The sequence below is a fragment of the Protobothrops mucrosquamatus genome, unplaced genomic scaffold, assembly GCF_001527695.2.
Source record: "Protobothrops mucrosquamatus isolate PMUCROS unplaced genomic scaffold, P.Mucros_1.0 scaffold1135, whole genome shotgun sequence".
NCBI lineage: Eukaryota > Metazoa > Chordata > Lepidosauria > Squamata > Viperidae > Protobothrops > Protobothrops mucrosquamatus.
In genome coordinates, this window is record NW_015387353.1 from 207,048 (window position 1) to 218,676 (window position 11,629).

General features: G+C 37.9%; 1 protein-coding gene across 1 annotated transcript in view; it reads left to right on the plus strand.

Moving 5' to 3' along the window:
* The window catches only part of NUP153 (nucleoporin 153), a 35,872-nt gene that overhangs the window by 19,068 nt on the left and 5,175 nt on the right, over positions 1-11,629 (plus strand). Inside the window, exons 13-18 of the mRNA XM_029284953.1 lie at positions 864-947; positions 1,104-1,194; positions 1,545-1,649; positions 2,072-2,707; positions 3,752-3,946; positions 4,737-5,579. Of these exons, the coding sequence (XP_029140786.1) occupies positions 864-947; positions 1,104-1,194; positions 1,545-1,649; positions 2,072-2,707; positions 3,752-3,946; positions 4,737-5,579 (1,954 nt within the window). The remainder of the gene's footprint in view (positions 1-863; positions 948-1,103; positions 1,195-1,544; positions 1,650-2,071; positions 2,708-3,751; positions 3,947-4,736; positions 5,580-11,629) is intronic.

An 11,629-nucleotide genomic window follows, 5' to 3' on the forward strand; every position in this document is an offset into this window, starting at 1 on the left:
CAGCATAGTGTATCTGTTAAGGCTGTGTAAAGAATTGCTTTTTATTATGAAGGGGTATCTACAAAGAATTGCTTTTCAGATTGCTGAAAGTAGCTGCATCTTTTTCCAGGTTTACATAGCTGCTTCAGAAGGTGCTCCTGGCTGACAGCCTGGTGCAAGCCTTGAAATGTATGGCTGCTATAACTACAGTATTTGAAAATAAGTGCCTCATACAAACCTCTTTGGAAAGATAAACCCTAGTGTGAATGTATAATAGATTGCAGTCCTGCATTGTTTATCTGGAAAGAAATCCCTCGTATGGGATTATGCTGCATTCTGTAAGCCTGGCTGGAAGATTCCTACTAATTTCTGCAAAATTTAACAAAACTGCATTTGTTGTATGAGAATTAGGTTGCATAAAAGGATGATACATTCATAGATACATTTCTTTTTAATTATAAAACCTGCCACTTCATGTTTTGTTTGACGGTTGCAGAAGCTTAGGAATTAAGTCAGAAATAGAATAGATACTAGTAGCATTACTTGTTGTCATTCCCTTAAACAGTAACATCTACAGTTTGAAAAGGATTTGACATTAAACATAATTTGTGCCATATTGCATACTACTTTTGAAATTCCCCTTTGATGCAGCAGAAAAGGAAACATTTTGTTTGGGAATGCAGAGCATTGTTTTTCACAGTAAAATCTCCTATTTGTATGTGTTTATTTCTAAATATAATCAAACAATGGCTAGTTATGTTCTTGTGCGGCCCAGTTCCCTTCTCTTCGCCCGCCCCTCCCCCCCTTATTGGGCTGCCAAGCCGCAAAGGTTGGGGACCGCTGCTTTAGGGTAGCTGTTTAATATTTGGATTTTTTTAAATTAGGTACAGCCAGCTAGCAGTCCTGTATTCAAATTTTCATCTCCAATTGTAAAATCTACTGAAGCAGAAATGCTGCCTCCAGTATCTGTAAGTAATAATGCATGTGTAATTTTATGGCAAAGGGAAGATGGTGATAATAGAAAAGAAAATGGTTTAAACTTCAGAAGTAGAGGTGTGATATTCCTGTTTATAGAATAGTGCTATTCTACTTCTCATTTGACATTTAATGTTTATTTCTGTCAGGTTGGTGGCTTTAAATTTAGTGCTCCTGTTGCAAAATCATCTGATCTTTCAGGATCCAGAAATACTTCATTATCACCCCAAATTAATACAGGTAATTTTATGCATTTAATGTAGAATTTTTCTCTTGACTGGGAAATCAGGAACTAAGATTCCTAGTTCAAAAGAAATGGAGAAAAATAATGGTTAAAGTTTATTAACAATTCTTTCAAAAGTGAAAATGTCTTCCAATTTTAAATAGTCTCTTAACCATATATTCAATTTAGGTAAAAATTTATTCTAGGCTCTCATGATCTTCTAAGAAAGATTATTTAACTTGTATGACAGTATGAAACTGCTAATTGTAAAAGCTTCTTCATGAAATCTCTTGTAATATTTAGTCCATTATCTCATATATATTTGCTCAAGGCCACAATGCTATTTAAACTTTTTTTCCATCAACAGCTGTCAACAGCAAAAGGAATAAGAAAGAAATTGAATATGATGGTCCTTTTAAGCCTGCAAAAATCCTAAAAGAAGGGAGTGTTCTGGATATTTTAAAAAATCCTGGTGAGTCAATAAATGAGATTTTAATTATATGGAAATAATAATTTGTTTTCTTCTAAGCGTTCTTAAGAGAAAAGAAGAATTTAACATATGAAGAAGCTAGAAATTTGTACTGATTTGGTGCATATAAGATTATTTTTATTAAATCAAGCACGTCCTATATAATATAGAATGTATTTTATATGTTTATTCATTTAAAATGTGTTTTGTTTCTTTTCCCAGGTAAGATTTTTTAAAAGAAGCTCATGCTGCATATTTTAAGGACATGATTTTAATATAATCTTATTTTCAGGACAGTGGTTAGTAAAGGAAATTTTAGGGAATTTGATAAATACATATTGTTACTAAAATGTTGGTTGTTTTAAAGTAATTTCAAAATAATTTTTGCTGGAAACTTAAGGTTCTTTTCTGGGTTTTTTTCTTAGATTTTCCTTCCCCAGCTAGTCTATCAACGTCCTCATCACCAATCACACCATCTGTTGAAACAAGCACAGTACTTTACACAAGGCCTGCAATAAGTAAATTTTCTGGAGCTGTTTCAGGACTTGGAGATCCCGTGAAGCAAATGCCAACATATTGGCCACATGACACATGTGTTACACAGAACAAATTGGCAGAAAACAAATGTACAGCCTCCCAAATTACAAAAGTGCCAACATCCAATGGTAATAAACAGACTGGGACTTTAACTCAGAACATTACCATCAAATCAGTAGTTTCTTCAACAGAAGCACAAGGGTTTGGAGATAAGTTTAAACCAGGAGTTGGAACTTGGGACTGTGATACCTGTTTGGTCCAGAACAAATCAGAAACTGCAAAATGTGTGGCCTGTGAAACACCAAAACCTGGAACAGGAGTAAAACAAGCTCTGGTGTTGCCTTTTGTCATAGACAATGCAACCACAACAGCGTCTTCCTCTTCTAGTTCTACTAATGTAACAAACACTTTAGGATTTGGAGACAAATTCAAAAAGCCGAAAGGTGCTTGGGAGTGTTCTGTGTGCTTAGTGTCAAATCTGGAAGAAAACAACCAGTGTGTGGCCTGTCAATCAAGCAAAGCAGGTGAGTTTGCAGCATTTGAAAATTGTATCAGAAAAAAGACTCTACCCCAAGCTAGAATCCTAAGCACAAGTTACTGGAAAGTAAAACAACACTGAGTCACTTTCTTCTGAAAACATGTACAAGACTATACTATTAAGTAATTTATTTTAAGTATAAAGCCTAGGACACCACTGAAAATATACTGGAATATTTTAATGTTAAAAATATGCGTAGCCTGCTTTTAGTATTATAATTATTTTATTTTTTGCCCTTATGATGACCGTGTTTATGTATGCCTATGTTTAATTATAATGCAAGATTTTATTACACTGCCAAATACCAAAAAGATAGACAGTGGTGTATGGATACAGATAATTTGAATGCCTGTTTTTTCGGGTTTGGGAAAAAAGTGGTAATGGAAATGGAAAATCCACCAATGTCTGAATCTACCTGCCTAGAGCCAAACTTGCAAGGTCTGTCCTGGGCAAGATCAAGTCAAAGACTGGGTATCCATGGCCCAGGACGGGCGTGGCAACTTTGGCTGACTTGATCTGATTGGGCAGGAATACAGTCTACTACCCATTGGTGGATTCTCCATCTCCAAGTGCTGGAGAAGAACCTCTGTTGTCAGGTGATTCTTAATGTTTCTTTGATAGATTTTTATCCTGGATTCATCTTTAGAAATCACTGCCCAGTTGAAATTGGACATAAGTTCTTTAGTTAATATGTTAGCCAGCTTCTCAAGAATTCTAGATTCATTCTGGACTTTTATTTTGACAGTAAAGCAAAACATATTTATTTCATAGCTTTGCACCACCTATTCTGCAGGAGTTTAAGTTGGTATAAGTAATCTTTCTTAATTTTTCCCCTCCGCTCTCATGTACTTATAACAAATCTAGGAAACTAGTTTGCATTTAAAATTATGAATATTGATACTATGGTCAAGAGTTATTTGTAATTTCTCCCTATGAAGCAGCTATTAAACTTGTTTATTGTAAATTAGCAGTTTTCTGGAATGGGCCTTTTGCTAATAGTTGCTTTATATCATTTTGTTTTATTATTTAGGGAGTTCAGTACCTATGGTCAGTGGCAGTGCTTCATCTTTACCTCCTCTTTCTGGAGGATTTTTGAATTTAGACAAATTCAAGAAACCAGAGGGAAGCTGGGACTGTGAAACCTGCTTAGTACAAAACAAAGCAGAGGCAACCAAATGTGTAGCTTGTGAGAGTTCAAAACCAGGCCACAAGACTGAATTCAAAGGTATGTAAATAAAGTAAGCTTTTTTGTTTATGTTATTTGTTGCACTAGAAAAAAATAAGCTTAAGTCAGATAAGTTTAGATATTTGCTGCCCTTATTGTATTATTTCTAACAGAGTGCAGTGCTGGATTTCAATCAGTGTGCATTTTCTTATAGAAAAGCAGAGTCCTTTCAAATCAACATTTCATTATGATTTCCATTGTAAGCAAATATCTGCCAAAAAATATTGCCAAGAAGATTGCAAGGACGTGTCTGTGTAGTTGCCAAGAGTCTGAGGTTCAATATAGGTAGTCTTCACTTAGCACTGTTGGAACTGGCAACTTCATCGCTAAGTGACATGGTTGTAAAGTGAAATAGCAGGTGACTATACCCAACTTCGTTAATTCCACTTGCAGTTGTTAAGTGAATCCCCCACGGGTTTTTAAGTATGATGTTACATGACCATGACTTATGACTTTCTGCTGGCTTCCCCACTAAAGATTGTTCGTTGGAATCCAGCTGTGAAGGTTACAAATGAGAATCACATGATTGCTGGATGCTGCAACCATTGTAAATGTGTGCTGGTTGCCAAGTGACTGAATTGTGAGCATGTGACTGGGGACACACTAAAACCTAGAAGTTCGTGGACCGGTCATGAAACTGTGTTTTTTTCCCAGCACTGTCATAACTTCAAATGGTTACTGAATGAGTGGTTGGCAAGCAACGATTACCTGTGCCCTTAAAATACACCAGATTGTTCAAGGCTATATTAAAACTTCAGGTGTACTAAATTAAAATTCCATTTAATTGCAGGTTTTAATCCAGCAACTTCAGAGCCATCTGCTCCTTCGTTTAAATTTGGTATTCAGTCATCGTCCTCATCAGAGTTATCCCAGACTTTGGGAACTGCAGGAAAAAACTTCAAATTTGGAGAACAAGCAGGATTCAAGTTTGGTAATACATCAGAGTCGGGCTCATCGGGAAGCTTTACATTTTCTAAAAACGAGGGCTCCAATCCGGGAAGCTTCTCTTCAGAGACTAAATCTGAGGAGAGTGTGAAAGAAGGAAAGAGCAATTCCACTTTCAGCTTTGGACTTCCTGCTGGAGCTAGCAGTTCATCTACTACCCCATTTCAATTTGCAATTGCTAACCTTGGACAACAGGAGAAGAAAGATGGACCTAGCAAACCAGCTGTAGGCGGTTTCACTTTTGGCACAAGTTCTATAGGATCCACAACTGCATCCGAGAAAAAAACTGGAATAGGTACTTTCAAATTTGGAAATGTAGAGGAGAAGGCAATTGCAGAAGGTTCCTTTTCCTCTAAGAAATCAGAGGAGAAAAAGGGAGCAACTTCAGCAAAAGGTGGCTTTACTTTTAGCAATATAGACCCTGTGAATGCCCCGCCACTTACTTTGGGAAGGACAGATGAAAAGCAGGAGGTGGGCGTCTCTTCTGCGTCATCAGTGTTTGGAAAGAAAGCAGAGAGTGCAGAGTCAAAGGCACAACCTATGTTTTCATTTGTGAAAACGGAACAAACCAAAGACGATGGCACAGTAAAACCTGCGTTTAATTTCAGCTTGGCAAAACCTGCTGAGAAACCAACTGAACAACAAATAAAACCAACATTTGCATTTGGGGCACAAACAAGCTCTGCAGGTAGGTGCAAAAATCATTGAATTCTCCAGTTTTTATGTCATGCTTTTTATTACTTTGATTAATGGTAATATTAAATTGGCCGATTAAGAAGATTTACCTCTAAAAGAAAGACCTTGATTATTGATTCGCAGTTGCAAATTCATCACAGAAATTTGGACAGGAGCACAGGAATGTCAGCAGAACAGAGTTGAACCAAAGTACAGTACTATTATGAAAACCCTAATTGAGCCAGAAAACAGATTTATCCAACAAATAAATTATCTAATGGAAAGAACTAAAATTAAAATCCACTGTTTCCACTCTTTAAATTGCAATATTAAACTAAAAATCAGAAACTCATCCCTGTGTAGGCTTGGATACCCATATTTGGCAAGACTGCTCCCACATAATAGAATATTATGCTTGTTTTCCATTATAGGCATTGTACTATTTTCAGAATTTTTAATAATATAGGTAAGAGAATCTAAAGCCAAATTTAAAAATAATAGGGGGAAAAGGGTATTTTTTACATACTATGACATAAATTCAACCTAAGGAGAAGGCATATCTTTAATAATTACTTATTATTTAGAGGTTGAATATATCATGGTACCATGAAATTTCCAAGAAAGCAGATTGGCAGCTTTCCCAATATCCATAGTTATTATAGAGCAGTGGTTCTCAACCTTTTTAATGCCGCGACCCCAACCGGTTGTAAGTTGAGGACTAAACCGGTCGTAAGTTGAGGACTACCCAACCGGTCGTAAGTCAAGGACTTTCCCTGCCTGGGAACGCTGCGCACGCGCGGTTCTGCCCCCTGTGCTGGCCGAGGCGTATCTGGCAAGCGGCAGAGACGGAGCAGGCCGACCACCAGCTGGCCCAGCCCAAGGGAGATAAGGCACCCGCCGGAAAAGGGGGAAAAAATGGCGGACAAAAAAATGGCAGACAAAAAAAATGGTGGACAGCCTTGCTTGGCGACCCCCGTGAAATGGTCGATCAACCCCAAATGGGGTCCCAACCCACAGGTTGAGAACCACTGTTATAGAGGCTGGATTCTGTTTTGACTTAAAACAAGAAAAATAATGCTTGATAGTATCTGAATACTGTAGCAATGTACAAAACTCACATGAGGTTGGAATATTCTAGAGAACTTTGTTTTGTCTGAAACACCATATCATGGACACATTGAACTCCTTCTAGTTCAAAAGCTTTACTTTCAAACTGCCCCAAACCATATGGTTCGGAGCAGTAATATCCAATTCTTAAATTGGTAAGTTTTTCAAATTCCTACATCTGAACTTGATGACTCTCAATAAACTCAGCTTGAGCTGGATGTCCAAAAGGCAGAACAAGAAGCTGCAGTCTAGGGGACAAAAGTGCTGTTAAAATGTTACCATCTACGTTTACAAAGGAAATAATTATATAATTACAGCACACAGTTTTTCCTTATCTGGCTAAACAAAAATGTCATGTTGTGTCATCAGAATTAAAGGGTAAGATTTCTTTGAAAAAGCATCAATAATAAACCTTTAGTAAAATAGAGTTTGAAACTCAAGATGAAAATGTTGTTTTGGAAAGAACCAGTATCTCGTCAATATGCCAAGGTAGGATACGTACCGGCAACAAAAACATTTATAAAAACGAAGTCTCTCCTCGCTTGTGTGTAATAGCAGTAGTTCACCGTCTCGAGCATTTTATTCTTTGGTATTATAGGAATCTGATGTTTTGATTTTCTAATTGAAGTCTTAAACATGATTTCCGATGAGAAGTGTAAGTTCTAGCCCAGGGGTAGTCAACCTTGGCTCTTTTATGACTCGTGGACTTCAACTGCCAGAATTCCTGAGCCAGGAATTCTGGGAGTTGAAGTCCACGAGTCATAAAAGAGCCAAGGTTGCCTACCCCTATTCCAGCCTAATAGGCTATTCTTAATGTTAAGAATAAAAAACAACTTGCTAAAGGAATGTAATAGCTAGATGTCAAATGTGATAAAATAATATTAAGGTATTGTTTGATTGTCTATTTAAATACTCATGTAGCTGTAACTGCATTTAGTTTCTTACAGTTTCAATGAACATTGAATATTTTCCCAAAGTAATGTATAAATAGATTGTAATTCTATGGAAAGTCCAGAATTCAAAATAAATAAGTACAATTATGAGCTTTTGAACTTGGTATAGACTAGAGTCAAAAGAAGCATTAGAGCAGTGGTTCTCAACCTGTGGGTCAGGATCCCATTTGGGGTCGATCGACCATTTCACGGGAGTCGCCAAGCAAGGCTGTCCGCCATTTTTTTCCCCTTTTCCGGCGGGTGCCTTACCTCCTTTGGGCTGGGCCAGCTGGTGGTCAGCCTGCTCCGTCTCTGCTGCTTGCCAGCTACGCCTCGGCCGGCGCAGGGGGCAGAACCACGCATGCGCGGCGCTCCCAGGCAGGGAAAGCCCTCGACTTACGACCGGTTGGGTAGTCCTCGACTTACGACCAGTTTAGTCCTCGACTTATGGCCGGTTTAGTCCTCGACTTACAACCGGTTGGGGTCGCAGCATTAAAAAGGTTGAGAACCACTGCATTAGAGTGTTGAAGCTGAGTGAGAATGTGTTGGGTATTCATGCTTGGGTATTAATGAATGAATTACCTCTTCTGAGCTGAACTTATTTAAGGAAATATAGTGGAGATGACTCGCTAAACTGGGGTGTTACAATTATAGCATCATCATTATTATTATTATTTATTACAAGGGAAAAGAGATAGCAAGGAACAAGAGAATGAAGACACAAAATTCAGTCCCAACTTAAAATAGATAAAAGATGGAAGAGGAACTCAATGTAGAAACAACAAGGGGAAAACATGATCAAGTATGTGCAGAACATATAGTGTACTTGAGAACAAACATTTTTAAAGGAGCAGGAAGACATATGCAGCATTGTTCTGATTGCAAAATAGTGAATGAAAAAGTTTCCTATTGTATATGGCAGGGGTAGACAACCTTGGCTCTTTTATGACTCGTGGACTTCAACTCCCAGAATTTCTGAGCCAGCCATGCTGGCTCAGGAATTCTGGGAGTTGAAGTCCACGAGTCATAAAAGAGCCAAGGTTGCCTACCCCTGATATATGGATACTAAGAGGTAAAGGTAAAAATTTACTCCTCTAGTTGATGCTGACTACAGAGGGTGGTGTTAATCTCCATTTCAAGGCCATTGAGCCAACCCTGTCCGAAGACATTTATGTGGTCATGTGTCACAGAAAGTTGTTACCTTCCCACCCAAATGATACCCATTTATCTACTTGCATTTGCATGCTTTCGAACTTCTAGATTGGCAGGAGGGTACAAAGAAGAGATACATAAATATAAACATTTGTTGAGCATTCGTTTATCCTAATTTAAAGGATGCCCACTCCTCAATGTGTCAAGGCAGCTTCAGATAGAAAAAACACACATGGAGATATGAGTAAAAAGAACTTTGACCAGCTGAGAAAACAATACACCAAGCCATTTATTAAACAAAACAAATGGCTTCCCAACCACTTTATCCTAAGACTTCAGAGAATAACCAGGTTTTTTAAACAGATTCCTAAATGTTACAAGGGTGAGAGCTATGCAAATCTCCAGGGAGATCTCATTCCCGAGGGCAGGCACTGCAACAGAAGAGGCATGATTCCTGTGGTGACAAGATAACACTGTTTGATTGATGAGACCTGGATTTGACCCTTTTTGCTGTTATCATAAGAGATAGGCAGAACATAATTGGAGATAATCCCTCAAGCCACGCCCTATGCCATGAGGGGTTCTAAAGGTGACATCCAGTGTTCTGGATTCAAATACAAAGATTAGCACAAAACATTTTAAAGACTGATATTAAACTAAAACCAGAGCTTTTCTTGGTAGGAGTAATGGACAAACAACTGGAAAAAAAACTTATGGATAAATTGCTTTGTGCATGGTAATTGCAGTGAGATTATTAAAATACCTGAAACACTAAAATAGAGGAATGGTTGACGGTGACAGAATTTGCAGAGATTCAAAATTGACCTATCTAATTAGAGAAAAGACAATAATTACAGAAGGTAGGGACTGGAAATCCTTTCCGGACTTTTTGCTGAAATTGGAACAAAATGCCCTTGTGATTTGTGAGTTTAATGACTAGAAAAGATAGATAATGGAAAGAAGGGAGTTATGATATAACCTTAGAGAAAGAAGCTAAAATGTGAATACATTGATAGCTGCTATAAAGAAGATTAGAAGACATTTAACGAAAATTAATTTTAAAAAAATGATAACCAATATCTTGAATTACACTTGGAAGCCGATTGGTAATCATTGCAGTTTGCAATGCAGTGGGTTCATAAGGACATTTATTTATATATATATTTTATAGATTTATGTAGCCACCAACCTGAAGTTTATGATTGGTTATATAATGTGACCCTCCCATGTTGCCTTCACTACTACATTTTGGATTAGCTGTAACTTCTAGATGATCTTCAAGGACAGCCCAATGTAGAGCACATTGCAGTAATCCAATTGTGAGGTGACCAGGCATGAGCCACTGTAGCCATGATCTGTCCCACCTGTCAACATCAGTTCAAACCAGCCACAAGAAAGGAGAAGAATTACCATTGAACAGGGCCCACTACTCCATATGCAGGCTTAAAAATTTACTGTGGTTGGCACTATTAAAAAGCGCTGAGAGATCAAGAAGCAGTAGGAATGGATGCACCACCTTTATCCAGCTTCATCACAGGTCATCAATAAGCATGGCCAGGGTTTTCTCGATACAAAATCCAACCAAAACAGTTCCAGATCATCCTACAGGATCTTTTGGAGCTGAAGCCCAAGCACTTTGTCTACCACCATCCCTAATAAACAGATGATCAGGACCTTTTTTGCTAATAAGGTTGAACACTAGACAATAGTTATCCAGCACCATTGTGTCCAGCAGTGGTTTCTTGAGGAGAAGGTACACCTTCTTACAACATTCTTCTATGATGAGGGATCCCTTTCTTATTCAAGGTCACTTCCCAGGCAGCTGTAATCATCCAATAGGGGCCTGTATCTAACAGGCAGGAGCCCAACCTAACAGGAAAATCCTCTCCAGTTCCTTGGGAGTTACAATGTCAAATTCCAGTTAACCATGCAAGATCTTGCCATGATCTTGGACTCCTCAGCTGGACCTGTCTGATTGGAATCCAGCTCTGAATGAATCCAAGCACGTGCCAATTAGCAAAACAATAGCCTTGCTCATGGTCCTTCTGCTCATTCGGGATAGAGCTGCTGGGCATCTAACAACAGACACAATAAGAGTAATGTTTTGCTGCCCTTTTGGCCATGATATAATCCATAATATGAATTCCTGCTTAAATTTAGATACTGGATTTGAAGGTAGGGAAGAGAGCTGAAAAATAATCTGCAAGATGAAAAATGCCATCACGGACCAAGAATCAAACGAGGAAAATTGAAGAGAAGGGAATTATTGTATGTGGCTTTGAATAAAATATGTGTTAAGGAGCATCTGACTCCATGGCAGCATTTAAAAATCTGAAAAGGAACTATTAATATTTCCTTTTCTGATAATGCTATGAAGTTGCTGGGGATAAAGGTAATTGGGGAATCTATAAAACTTTGCATCTCATTGCATATATGGGAGTAGAATGCATTAAAATGTGTGTAATAAATATAGTTGGCAGAGTGGGAGAGCAATTTAATGATTCAGACTTTGGAGTTTTGATTATGTCCTGTTATGTGAATACCACACATCAAAAATAAGTGTTTTATAAATGACATGAAGTGAATAGGTTCTGTTGAAAAGTGGAATGCACCTACCTAGGCCATTGTAGTCTTATACTTCAACCTTGCCCTTCCAGATACTAGTACAATGAGCCACCGGTTGCATTTCATGAAAAATGCTTGTGTTCTACAACACCAATTTTCTGTCCTACCTGACTGAAAAACCATGGTTCAAACAAAAGAGGAGTGCATATTTTATTAAACCTGACACTAAGAGACAAGAGGAGGAAGCATGCAAGTACATGTTTTCAGTATAATAAACCATGGTTTGGATAGAGATTAGTTTGATTTG